The sequence below is a fragment of the Malus domestica genome, chromosome 08 (genome assembly GCF_042453785.1).
Source record: "Malus domestica chromosome 08, GDT2T_hap1".
Taxonomy (NCBI): domain Eukaryota; kingdom Viridiplantae; phylum Streptophyta; class Magnoliopsida; order Rosales; family Rosaceae; genus Malus; species Malus domestica.
In genome coordinates this window covers 26751612-26765937 of record NC_091668.1, presented here as the reverse complement: position 1 = coordinate 26765937, position 14326 = coordinate 26751612, and the positions used below count along the sequence as shown (strand labels likewise).

Sequence of the window (14326 nt, the reverse complement as noted above, 5' to 3'; positions counted from 1 at the left end):
AAATCCTGTGGACCTTAAGTCAACGTAAACTGGAGTGTGAGAACCTTTGTGAGGATGCTTCGATCACTAAGTGATGGTGATATGTGAGAGTCCTATGATCCAAAAGAGCTTAATTATGAGGGAGACATCTCTTTTCATATATGAGGAGAGTCCCACATTCTTGTCTGTGATCGATGTGGGACTCTAAGAATGTTATTGTAGTTTTGCCACATGTCCTTGAGCAAGTGGGCTCCAAGTTAGATGAATGGATAACTCATTTGATCAAGGTTGTTCATGTGCTTCGTTATAGGTGCCTCTAGTGGCTTATCATAGATATTTATCATGCAATTTCTATCAAATATTAATACATCGTCAAATAAGCCATAAATAGTTAAGGATTCTAAGTCTGACTATAGCATATTTGTCAACCTCTTTCTTGTGTCAACCAAAAATCTTCAATAAAATCACGGGTTAGTGGCATTTATAGCGTGCATGCGCACAAGTACCACTTGCAATTCACCTTCCAGTACAACTTCTTCTCGACTAATAGACATTTTATTATGTAGATCATTTGTCGTAAAACCAATTTTCAGGTAACCCTTAACTTGGTTAACCATTTACTCGTACATACTGCAGGTTTTGACAAAAGTTTAAATGAATATGTTACTGAAAGAAAAATAGTGTGAAATTAGAGGATTTATTGAATAACTCATGCTTAAAATCAAATTAAAGGCGGAAGCTAGATATGCATATATTAAAAAACTAAATCAATTTCTCAAAATCTTCAAGGCGTAAAGGTTGATGAACCAATTTTTTTTCAAAAAAAAAAATGTTAGAGAGATGAGATGAGTACTCTTGAATACTCTCTTTGGTTCCTAGAACCAAAGTTAACATTGTGAACACGAAAAATTCCTAAAACGAAAGAGACAAGAACAACGTGCACAAAATAATATTTATATTTGATGATTTTGGGTTACAATCTCTCTCTAATTTGATCCTCTGATTCGATCTCCATAAGGTGTTGATTTGTGGATGTTTCGTTGATCCAAGGGCCGTCGATGCTTGATTTTGGATGAACTGTTGGAAGTTTCTTCAAGGGCCGTGGGCTTGATCTTTGAAGGTGGATTTGAGCGAATCTTCAAGGAGCCGTTGGGGCTTGATCTTGAGGATGAGTGTTTCTTCAAGGGCCGTTGAGGCTTGATCTTGAATAACGGTGATGAACGGATCTTCAAGGGCTTTTGGGTTTGATCTTGAAGAACAGTGATGAACGGATCTTCAAGGGCTTTTGGGCTTGATCTTGAAGAACGGTTGGATGTGTGGATTTGTCGACGTTGTTGATCCAAAGGGCCGTTGGGGCTTGATCTTGGAAGAACAATGAACGAAGAATGAAGAACACTTTCTTCAAGGGCCGTCGGGGCTTGATCTTGAAAGAACGATGAACGAAGAAAGAAGAAGGCTTTCTTGATTATTCGGGAACCTGGATGCTTGAGAGCTTCGGAGTTTCAAAGCTTCAGAGCTTCAAGGTGTAATATGAATTCCTCTCCCAAATGAATGAATTAGCCTTCTATTTATAGAATTTTCCAAGGCCTAATTTTGAATATAATATTCCAGATGAAATAAGTCGTTTCTGCCAGGTGTTGACATGTGTCCTATTTGATGACTTTTCCAACTTATTTCGATTTTTTGTTTAGACACACGCTACGTGTAAAATTTATGTAATACATGAGCGTTGAAACTTTGATTTATCGGTCAACATTTATTTACCGAAATTTCGATGTCTACAAACATCTTTGAGGAAAGACTTTCAAATCTTCATGAATGTGGTCTTCCTTTATTTTGACGAGGATTCTTCAAAACTACCAAAGAAGATGATTTTAAGTCTCCACCCAAAACATGAACAAAAAAGAAGATGAAATAACCATACTCCTCCTTGTGGTGGCCAATTTGTTTTGGTGAAGGGAGAGGTAAGGGAATGCTAGCTCTACATCATTCTATTTCTCGCATCAAAAACCCACATTTTTTCTTCCTCCCAATTCCGAAGGACCACCGCAACCTCCGACAAAAGATTCAAATTCGAATTCACAAAACCAAATCAATTCAACAGAATAAAAGAGTGGGTTTAGGGTTTCAGATCAGTAGTCAACAAAATGAATGAGAGAGAGAGAGAGAGAGAGAGAGAGAGAGAGAGAGAGAGAGCTTAGGGCTTTAGGATCAGAATTCATAGAGGCGGAGGGAGAGAGAGCGATCGATCAGGTGCTGTTTGCAGAGAGCATGAGAGAGAGAATGAACCTTTGGGAGGGAAGACAGATAGATAGCCGCTATAAGGCGGTTCAACGGTCGATTCAAGAGCTTATAGATTTCAAATTTCAAATTTCATAGTCAAACCTGGTCAACTCCCTCTCCACTCTATTTTTCTTCTGCGTGAAAACCCTAAAATCAATTTTACCCTCTTCATGTTATTTCAGTGTAATTCACAATTTCACATAAATCAAATCCAAAATTATTTTGTCATCAAACAATAACAAAAGATAACGCAACTTGAATTATTTTAGAGAGAATTCTTAGATGCAAATTTATAAACTAAACAATTTCAATTATTAATCCTCCGTAGTGCACTTTCACTCATAATTTTTAGTCGTGACAAGATGTCAAACCAACTCCAAAACACCCCCCTACTCATTTTCTTTCTAGCCATGGTTGTATCTTAGGCAATTCTAGCCCTAAGCATAGCCAGCTTTAGCCGATGTAATCTACGTTTATTTATTTATTTATTATTTTACAAGATACGCACTTGACAGCAGGCGAGTGGTTAGACAAAAAAGATGTGCTTGGTGCCCTCCTCAATTGTTAGTTGCGCACAGAACTGCTACTTCAACAGCTCTATGAGGCGTGGTACAATCATGTCCGTCCACTTCCAACGGTCATGATTTTTTTTTTAAATAGAAAGTTGTTAAAATTTTGGGAGAAAAACAAATTCTTTTTTAAATAAAAAAATATCGAAAGACAAAAAAGGAAAATGAGTTACCAACAAGTTTCATGTTTGCATTTTCTTAACAATGAAAACAAAAAATTAAAAAGAAATACATTATCAAATGTTCTTGTAATGGTTTCCATTGAAAAATTACTAAAACGAAACACGTGATTGGTTATAGTTTATGAGCTAGTGCTGTAAATTTATACCTTTAAGTAGTCACCTTGTCAAGTTTCATTGGGGCATACTATAAACCTTGCCCTTCAAGCTATCACTTAAGACATAAACAAATAAGTATGTTCCAATCACAGAACGTCTGCTATTTGTGTCTATGTGACGAGGAAGACAAAAGTGTGATCTAAAAACAAGTAACTTGTAAAACAATCAACAATATTCGGATTAGCCCGAGACTATCCGAGTCTATCCCGAACCTTTTAAAACGACTAAATTTCCGTCTCCGGTGTAAAAATGAGCCACCAGCCCCGGAAAAATCAAGGCTTCAGAAGAATCATATTACTTATGTAAGACTGTCCATCCAGCATCATGGACTGGCTATAATTACTTGGAAGCACCCTTCTCCGAATGCTTCTCATCGGCAACGTCACTAGGAAGATCAGGCCCGCGAGGTATCTTCCCAGGATAATTAGTTGTTGAAGAATCAGACCCCATCAAACTTCACACAGAAGACAATTTATTAAAAGTTCCGCATAAGCTAGATGTGTGTGCGCGCTGTTAAAATTAACGAACAAGAAGCTCACCTCCTATCGACAATTACCACTGAACGAAGCTCACAATTAGCAAAGCTGCATAAACAGAATTCCACTCTTAAGCTTAGCATCCATCCAAAAATCAAAAAGAGAAAAAAAATAAGGGACTCGTTCTCCTTAGTTTAAAGAATAAATATATGACACTGGTAGAACGATTTTTGTACACATACGATTATAAACATTATCCTGTGCTGTGGAATGTAATGTGCATGCTCTTGAATTAAAAGTTGGGATAAAACAACCACCATAACACTTACTGAGTGCATATTTCGCTCTTGATAGACGGATGGCAATCATTTCCAAAAGCACTCAAGGTATGAAACAAGAATCCACTGTGCGAAACAATTGCAATGTCTTTCTCTTTACGAGTCCACAACCTGGACCAATTGAGAGCGGGAAAAGAAACAACTAACAGTTTAACACCTTTCCACATTGCCAATACAAGAACAATTGTCAAAATAGCTGAAACCTATAAAGTAAATCATTAACAAGTAACTTCACGAAATAGTACGAACTATTAGATTTATCGTAAAACTAACAATTAAATTAGTACTACAATCTATTCCAGAAAGTGGTCAGCTACGACAATGAAACAAATGTAAGCTAAATGTTCAGATGCTATGCAAGATTCTACCCGGTAGAATAAAGATAAAAGCCTAAGCAAGATGCTATGCATGACAGAAACAGAAGGATGCTAACAAAATTTGTTGCAATGGTAGTTGGGTCAACACCTATGCAATGAACTCATGCGACACATCCAGCAACTATAAACAGATTTCTGGAATAAATTAATTCCTGAGTTGCTTGAGGTGAGAAAACAGCACGATAGCCGATAGGTGTATCATAACACTTATAATTGAACTATGGAGAAAACTTGGATAGGTGTATCATAACACTTATAATTGAACTATGGAGAAAACTTGGATTACAAGTCAGCAAAAGCTAAAACCTCCTTAAGACCATGAATTGGCATAGCATACCCACAACACAATTTTCCTATAGGCACCGATAAAAGAATTCATGTTGTGCACGATAGATTTCTTGTCACTTTTACTTTTCCTCAATGATTCTTTTCGTGGTGATGAATAATAAAGAAACCCGTTACCAAAAATGCAATGTAACTTAAGAGTAATTAAGAGATCACCAGTTCAAAAACTTCAGTCCCCTAGCTGCCACTTCTTCATTTAACTCTCTAACGTCAGGCGTCCACAAGATGTCATCCTCATTCTCTATCTAAACAAAAGGTGAACCAGAATACATTCCAATCAATCAAAGTTCATGGTTAGACAAGCAACCAAAACCAAAGTGACATGTCAAATGACGGCATAGCTTTTCTCAATGTAATTGCAATAAGTCACTTGCCAGTGAAAAATCAATTGCAGGAAAAAGAGGCCGATACTCGCTAATGCTTCTCCTTTTGTCGCATGGATGAACACCCTGCAGGAGAAGAGAAAACACACATTTAAGCATGATGTTCAATTAGAACCCAGTGATTGTGTGAAGGGTGAAGAAGGAAATCAAATAAACCCACTTTAATTAATTTATGTGAAAAATTAATGAATAAAATATGTTAAAAAAATAAATATCTCATAAGTTTGTAATTCTGTACGAGCAAAAGGGGGCCTGCTCAAAGGCTCTGTATATAGTAGTATGGATCCGGGTATCAAATTTATATTCAAATCTAACTGCCTAACAGGGTAACAGGTCAGAATAAAATAAAATTCTTTTAGATAATACTGAGTGTGTTGTAAAGTTATACCATTTGCAAAGCAAAAATAACTACTGAAATCAGGATTCTCAAATCCTTTTCCCCAAGGTTTTATTTTATTGTTTGCATGAGTGGAGTCAAAATTACCCAAACCAGACTCCATCTCTCTGTGTTTTTGGTACCTTCTATACAAAACTTACATAGCTGTTACAAGTTTTAATTTTTAACATGACATACCAAATGTTCCCGGCAAAGCTCCACTGCTATAAATGGTGGGGAGTTTAGACTTGAAATTGCAGGATGGTCACTGTTTCCAGCATTTGCAACCATTAGAGGAGGTACATCTATCCCGTCTGTGTATGCTTCACCACCAAAAACACCCACTGCTGTCTGCATGGTCCTACAAGGCAACAATTGGTCAAATTAGAGTCCTTTTTCTTTTTTTCAACTTCCACCTATTGAAACATTCACACTCTTATTTGTTTGGTGTATATACTGCATTCTCCGAAAAAAAAAACAAATGCGCCTTAACAGCAGCTTAATGTTTCAAGGGACATGGGCTTTACAGATCACTCAATAATTAGTCAAGTGCAAAACTGAAATAATAATTCCAAAAGCAAGAACAAATGTTCACTCTATTACATGAAACCACAAAAAGTTAAATTTCTCTAGAGAGGGACAAATTAGCATAGCCGTTATAAGTTTTTAAAAGAGATATATCTAAAAAAAGGGACCATATGCTTAGCAGCCTCAAGTTTCTGAATCATTTCAACAGCACCTCATCATCTTAATGTCTATTTGAATCCAACTCACTTCAACAAATGTAAATTCTTATCTATTCCACTGAAGCTAGAGTACCTGCAGCTGTTCATTTTATTTTCTTTACAAAAAACTAGAAAGAATTGTTATAAATATACAGTGCAAGGTCAAAAGCTCTTTTTGACACATGAAAGGAGCCCGGCCAACCTAATTGAAAAGGTAGTATCATTCCTCATTCAGAGATGGAAGCAAAGATGACATTAAGGATGAAATAGTAAAGGAATAAAGGCTTGCAGCATGTCCCCTCCTAAATTAAACTAGTCCATAATTTCACCTATTTCTCATAAATTCTGGGGAAATTGGGTTCAATGACCCTATTGCAAAGCCAGCAATCAAAATTAGTGCTCCTCATGAATTCAATCTGTACTAGCCCTCTACACCCTTTTATCAAGTATCCATATGTTGTCCAAATGTTGTTGATATTCATTGATATGTTGTCCACCTGTTATTGATATTTCGTTAATATGTTGCTCATATTTTGTCAATATGGATAAGCCCCAAGTGAAAGGTAATTAATTTCGCCAAAGAGGGCTATTATTGAATACATTTTTGAAGCAGGGCTATTTCGTCAATATGTCGTTGATATAATGCTATTGGTTATTTCTTTTCACAAAATAAACGGGTTCTTCTTAGCATGTGCAAGTTCACAAAAGTAAGCGTCATGCAAGTTCACAATAAAATATAAACAGAAGAAAAGGTGGGCCTGCTCCACTAGAGTGAAGTAATGATCCATGCTGAACTTGATGATAGAAATTTTAGGAAAAAACAAAATTGAAAACGCAATACCTTAACAAAGGAGAAGTTATGACCAAATCAATTTTCTTGGAAATTCCACATGCTTGAACATGCTTGTGCAGATTACCAACCTGTTATGACAGTACAAAATTATTACATGGTATTTATTGATCTATTATGAGAAAAATAAAAAGAACACTTAGTGGCAGACACAAGGAACTTAAAAGGAGAAATAACTCCAATAAAATCCTCCTTGTAAAACTGTTCTTTCGGTGGAATGCCAAAAAAGTTCATTAAGACCGTGTTCTGTACACCCGATGGAACTAAATAGTCCAAAATCAGTGTTTGTACTGTTGAGAATATCGTGTTTAAGAATGGAAAAAATAGAACACACTCCGGAAATCGAAAACAAATAACCAAGATAAATAACACCAAGAATTTACGTGGTTCGGCAATATGTGCCTACGTCCACGGGACAGCAACAACAATCTTTCACTATATCAATACAGAGTACAACAAATAATCTTGCCAAATCTCTAGAACTAGGACTTGACGAAAAACCTGAAAAAACATGAACAAGAAATACACTATCTCTTTTCTTTTCTCTCGCACACACTTTACAATTTTCTCTCACTCTAATCCCTTGAGTGGTGTACAATTTATTGTTTTGCTCCCTTCCAAAACTAGTACAATAGCCCCCTTTATATAGACATAATAAAGGTCTTCTTCAATAAGGATTATTAATCCTAATTGGAATCTAGGTATAAATCCTACTACAATTGAGAAACTAACTCCAATTGGGCAAACAACTCCAATTGGGAAAACAATTTAATCCTCTAAGACTATAATTCCTTATGGACTTAGGATAACTTATCATGGGCTGGAAAAACCTAACAATCTCCCCCTCTAGATCATGAGGAAGGTATACCAAAAAATAGGATTGCTCCTCTTGACCAAACTCCCATTGATCGAACTTTTCATGACCAAACTCCCCCTGATCGAATTACCCATAACCAAGCTCCCCCTGATCGAACTACTCATTAACCAAGACCCTCTTGATTAGACTTCTCTTGACCAGGCTCCCTTTGATCGCAATACCCATGACCATACTCCATGTGATCGAACATCTCTTGACCAAAATTCACTTGACCAGGCTCCCCCTGATCAGAACTACCATCGTCAAAGGCAATTATAGATTTCTTTGCCAGAAAACATCGTTTATCTTCATCTTGGTCCAATCAGCATTAGACATACTTGCTGGCTTGCTCTTAACACCTTCAGTAAAGCATGTCCTCCTCTTGATTTCCACGTAGCCCAATTAAAGCAGGTTGCACCCTCCATTCTAAACGGATATCAGCCAAACCTGGCTCTGATACCACTTGTTGAGAATATTACGTTTAAGAATGGGAAAAATGGAACAAACTCCGGAAATCGAAAACAAATAATCAAGATAAATAACACCAAAAATTTACGTGGTTGGGCAATATGTGCCTACATTCACGGGACAGCAACAACAATCTTTCACTATATCAATAATGAATACAACAAATAATCTTGCCAAATCTCTAGAACTAGAACTTGACGAAAAACCTGAAAGAACAAAAACAAGAAATACACTATCTCTTTTCTTTTCTCTCGAACACACTTTACAATATTCTCTCACTCTAATCCCTTGAGTGGTGTACAATTTATTGTTTTGCTCCCTTCCAAAACTAGTACAATAGCCCCCTTTATATAGACATAACAAAGGTCTTCTTCAATAAGGATTATTAATCCTGATTGGAATCTAGGTATAAATCCTACTCCAATTGAGAAACTAACTCCAATTGAGAAAACAATTTAATCCTCTAAGACTATAATTCCTTATAGACAACTTATCATGGGCTGGAAAAACCTAACATGTACAATTCTTAGCTCTTAAGCAACAGGATTAAAATCATTCAGTTGCTTAAGATCAGTTCACTCCACATGGAACTAATAACCCATGTGGAACCTTGGGACTAAAACACAACAGCACCCTTCCTCTGGTTAGAATGACTGCATTCATGGTATATCTCAACATCACACTGAAACTGGAAAAAAATGTATTCCAGTATTTTGATTATTATTCTAAAATAGTGATTAAGAACTTAATTATGTGTGTCGGGTTGACATGGTCACTACACCATCAACAGTTGGACATTTCCTGGACGTGTACCTAACATTGCTTGGGGTTCTATCTGTGCAGAATCAGAATGATGCAGTAAAGTTTTTTGGTGGCATTACATTAAATTACTGGATTCCAGTTTCATGTTAAGTACACCTTTGTGAGCATTTTGGTTCTTAATAATCTAATTTGTCAGCTGTAATAATTACTTTTGATGGGATGCCTATCCATTATTGGCTCGCTCTTTTGAGATGCTGCCAAGATCTCAAAAAAAAATATGTCCACTTTTGTGTTGATCTTGTACTTTCGTTAAAATATGAACACTTGAGACTTTCATAGATGTTTACATAATGTGCACAACTTTCCTCATAAGTTAATCAATAAAATAAAAAATCTGTTAATATTTGAATGTTTTAAAACTGTAGTTAAGTTAGGCCTCTTATTATGTTCGGAAACAAAATCCAGTACACCATGACCAGACTCTCGGTTCAGTACAACATTAAACTTACAGAAATATTAACAATACAGTACAGTATATCTAGTACAGCCGGCAGATACTGAACAAACCCTAAAACTCTTATCAGTGTAAAAAGTTCGAAAAGATTTACAATGATAGCATTCTTTTATACCAACATAAATTCAACTAACCAATTACATTAGCAATTACCTGACTCCAGCCAAGAGGGGTAAGATGTGCATCAAAAAGATCATAAGACATGTATGCCGCATGATCCTTGTCGCCTTCCACATTGTGAATCCCTTGTGCATGCCTTACCTGGATATATGATCATTTTGTCAGAAAACACCTGAATGCACTTGAAAGATTAAACGAAAAGAAAACACGATTTAAGCCTGTAACAAACCAGGTGAAGAGTTTTAGTTCGGTGCAACGGGTAGAGACTTGGACCTGTAGTGGCATCCATATCTGCATCAATCAAACCCCCCAACCCCCAAAACAGTTAAAAATAAAAAATAAAAAAAATCTACAAAACAGAGATGGTCATATCTCAAAGAACATACCATGAAAATGAATGACGTCAATAGTTTCAAAAGAATATGGACTAACATTCGCGTGGCACAAAAGCTACAGACAAAGGGCAGAAAACCAGCATAAACTACAATTATTTTGCTTTATAACAGAAAAAGAAGGAAAGGAAAGATTTCACCTTTTTGACTAGTCATTTTCTTTTTATTCGAGCGATGTTTTAATCAAGTTAACCTAAATTATCGGAAAAAAATTCTAACTTGTGCGCAGATGCATTGTTCTAATCAACTTAACCCTGCGACAAGCGGATCTTAGATCTTAGGAAGGAATAAATTGATGGATATCCAATCGCATTACTACCCAATCACCCAACAAACACATAAAAGTATTAACCAACTAATTAACGCTAGAGATGGAAGATCAATATAACAAATCAAAACGCTCAATTGAAACACAGAAGGTGGGAGTTAAGGAGGAAGAGAATTGCAGTACCTGGAGGCGAAGAGAGGCAGAGAACGGAGGAGCGCGGCGGCGGTTGTGGCGATGGTGAGATGACTTTTGGGAGCTTAGAAATGGGAGTGGGGACAAAGAGGGGATTTTGGGAGAAGAGAGGGGTATATATAGCAGAAATGGAAACGGTCATGGCTGATGGCCAAATTAGGGATTGGCTAATTTACAGGGACACGTATGAAAGCCAGGGAAGGAAGGACCTCGATATACGTGAAGGGTTGCACTTGCACATGTCGCGGTTCAAGCCCCCTCTCTCTATATTGTCAAATTCAAATCAATCACAATCAATGAGATTAACCAAAAACTTGGGAAGTTGGATAAATGTAGTTGGTTATCATCTTGACAATCTTCCAAATTAATAAAAGAGAATTTTAACAAAAAGCACACGGTACTGTTTATTTTAATGAAAAATCATATTTTTACACTAAAAAATCAATCTTGCTACTATTCACTTTACCCTTTATTTTGTCCTTATCATTAAAACTCAAAATTTTCAAGCCATTTTCTTAGTTTTCCTTTGATATGTATGATGCATGTGATCTTGAATTATCATCAATTCTCGTTACATTTTTTACTTATCTTTTCTAATTTATCTTTTCCGCTTATCTTTTATCATTTTATGTATCCAATTCTCTGTTGTTTATTGATTGGAGATACGATAGTGGCATTCGGTCATCCAACGAGAAGAGATTCTTCTTATGTGCAATCGGTAGTATCAGCAGTTTACACGGGTGAAAAAAGAGTAAATTGTACAAATGGTCCCTCAACTTTAATCAAATTGGAGCAATGGTCCCTCAACTAAAAATCCATTACCATTGGTCCCTCAACTTATCAAAATGTGTAGCTATAGTCCTTTTCATCAATTTTGTCAAAATTTTGTCAAAATAAGTTATGTTGGAATGACCATTTATATAATTAGGGTTCATTAACTCATCAAAGTGTATAATTATGGTTCTTTTTGTCAACTATGTCAAAAAATTTGTCAAAACGAGTTATATTGGAAGGACCATTGCTACAATTGGGTTAAAGTTAAAGGACCATTTCTCCACTTGAATTAAAGTTCCGGGACCAATGGTAATGGATTTTTAGTTGAGGGACCATAGCTGCACGTTTTGATAAGTTGAGGGACCAAAGGTAATGGATTTTTAGTTGAGGGACCATTGTTCCAATTTGATTAAAGTTGAGGGACCATTTGTACAATTTACTCGGTGAAAAAACTACAAGGGACTCCTACACTATAGCCATGAATACATTCAAATGGCCAAAGAGAATGTGCGTCATCCTCTCCTTTTGATTACAAGAGCATTGCATCAGTCGCCAGAGGAAAAGATCTAATATAAATCCAAACAAATTTTCACGGGAATGTTAGAGTTGTGACATAAAAGTCAATTTCCTAATGTTGAATATTATTTAATAACTTTATTTGAATTAATTAATAATAAGATTTAGATATAAAATTTATATTTGGTATTCCTAGCATTATTCTTTCAAAATGTACAACTAATTCATATATATTCCTAAAATTGTGAACCAAACGCAACACAGATGTTTATAAGCTCATTTGGAAGTGCTTTCAAATTGAATCAAAGCGCTTTGGTCAAATTAATTTTGGGTTCTAAAAACACTTTAAGCTTTTTTCGAATAAGTATTAGACATGTACTTCTTGCAGGAAATTCATTAAAGATGCGTTTGTTGCACCGTACTATCTTGAACTAGACTAGCATTAAAGGTTAAGCTGGACTGCCTTAGAATAAACTAAGTTAGACTAACTTAGTCAAACGTTTGGTGCAGTGTCAGATTAAGAAACAAAATAATTAATAAATTTTAATATCCATATCTATTAATATTTTTTTCTTAATTCTCTCATATTTTTTTCTTTTTTTTTTTTCCTAAAAACTCTTCCTCTTCTTCGAAAACCAATACCACACTTTGAGATCAAATCAAAATCAACTTCCTACAATTGCATATCAAATCAAAACCAACTCCCCACAATTACAGATCAGATCAAAATCAACTTCTGACAATTTTAAATTCCACAATTTGAGATTAAATAAAAACCAATTCCACAATTTTGGCGTCTCAAGCTGCTTAACCCATCTTCATCGTCGCATGACCCCAAGCCGCTATTGTTCCAATCCAAGACCTTTGCCGTCATGGGCACCAACGTTCTTGGCCTCCAATATTCCTTCATCACCATTGTTTTCCTCACCCACCATTGGGTTCACAAGGATTCCATGATTTGGGTTTCAACGACCGTGTCCTCACCCACCACTGGGTTCACAAAGATCCCGTGATTTGGGTTTGTACAGAAACCATCGGCGGCGATCTGTGCCCACGACGATCAGAGGTGGTGCAGTTATATGGGTCTTGTTGGAGGATGAAGAGACGGAAGAAAGCAAAGAAGGAAGACGGTCTTAGCTAGTCCCCTCCATTTCGGGGGCTCTCGCTAAGAACTTCTAGCAAGCTTGTTAGTCCACACAAGTCCCCTTTAGTCTTATTAAACATAGCCCCAATATGTAACAAGCACTAGACTAAAAATCAGTCTAATCCAGTAAGAGTTAAGGAAGCCAAACAACTGCACCCTAAGTGCTTTTCTAAGATCCACTTAGATTTTTAGTAAGAGTTGGTTTAAAAATTATTTTTACCAAAAATACTTTTAGTAATTTTAAAGCACTTCAAAACCAGCCTTATATTAGTAGTGTGAGCTTTTGGGGGAGGAATATATATAGGAAGGAGAAGGGGATTTTTGTATTTCTCAAAGAAAACAATTTTAATGTTTGGAAAAACCAAAAAATTATCATGCTATAGGTGGCTTTATTTTAAATTCGAGGTCCAATGCTCTGCATGTGGAATACTGGACTTCTGAAAATTTTGAGCCCGATACGGTTTTGGTAGAGTGCCTAGCCCATACTCAAATCTAAGGCATTTTGGCACACTTGTACTAATTTATTTAGGGAAGCATTTCTCGCTTATCTTTTATCATTTTATATATCCAATTCTCTGTTGTTTATTGATTCGAGATACGATTGTGGCATTCGGTCATCCATCAAGAAGAGATTCTTCATATATGCAATCAGTAGTATCAGCAGTTTACACGGGTGAAAAAATACAAGGGACTCCTACACTATAGCCATGAATACATTCAAATATCCAAAGAGAATGTGCGTCATCCTCTCCTTTTGATTGCAAGAGCATTACATCAGTCGCCAGAGGAAAAGATCTACTATAAATCCAAACAAATTTTCACGGGAATGTTAGAGTTGTGACATAAAAGTCAATTTCGTAATGTTGAATATTATGTAATAACTTTATTTGAATTAATTAATAATAAGATTTAGATATAAAATTTATATTTGGTATTTCTAGCATTAGTCGTTCAAAATGCACAATTAATTCATATATATTCCTAAAATTGTGAACCAAACGCAACACAGATGTTTATGAGCTCATTTGGAAGTGCTTTCAAATTGAATCAAAGCGCTTTGGTCAAATTGATTTTGGGTTCTAAAGACACTTTAAGCGCTTTTCGAATAAGCATTAGACATGTGCTTCTTGCAAGAACTTCATTAAAGGTGCGTTTGTTGCACATTATTATCTTGAACTAGACTAGCTTTAAAGGTTAAACTAGACTGTCTTAAAATAGACTAAGTTAGACTAATATCCATATCTATTAATATTTTTTTTCTTAATTCTCTCATATTTTTTT

The 14326-nt window shown here is 35.9% G+C and overlaps 1 protein-coding gene across 2 annotated transcripts; it reads right to left on the bottom strand.

Annotated features, from left to right (window-relative positions):
* Positions 1–3182: 3182 nt before the first annotated feature.
* LOC103413738 (phosphoglycerate mutase-like protein 1) lies at positions 3183–10929 on the bottom strand. Of its 2 annotated transcripts, XM_029107264.2 has the most exons (11): positions 10603–10735; positions 10146–10209; positions 9989–10050; positions 9793–9900; positions 7031–7110; positions 5663–5825; positions 5080–5154; positions 4862–4950; positions 3975–4094; positions 3709–3753; positions 3183–3623 (listed from the first exon to the last, which is right to left on the bottom strand). In XM_029107264.2, exons 3-11 carry the CDS (start codon positions 10046–10048, stop codon positions 3509–3511), a joined length of 855 nt encoding a protein of 284 aa, XP_028963097.2. In that variant the 5' UTR covers positions 10049–10050; positions 10146–10209; positions 10603–10735; the 3' UTR covers positions 3183–3508. The 2 variants fall into 2 exon arrangements, with proteins under 2 accessions (XP_028963097.2, XP_028963096.2); XM_029107263.2 differs by lacking the exon at positions 10146–10209 and having other exon boundaries at positions 10603–10929.
* Positions 10930–14326: the final 3397 nt, after the last annotated feature.

What these genes read in the sequence shown, in the direction of transcription:
- LOC103413738 (XM_029107263.2), bottom strand. Translation starts at nt 10,753, where the DNA reads ATGACCGTTTCCATTTCTGCTATATATACCCCTCTCTTCTCCCAAAAT. An exon ending in CTGCAATTGATTTTTCACTG is followed by an intron (nt 4,951 to 5,079) that starts GCAAGTGACTTA and finishes CCTTTTGTTTAG; the next exon opens with ATAGAGAATGAGGATGACAT. An exon ending in GGACTGAAGTTTTTGAACTG is followed by an intron (nt 4,095 to 4,861) that starts GTGATCTCTTAA and finishes CAATTGGTCCAG; the next exon opens with GTTGTGGACTCGTAAAGAGA.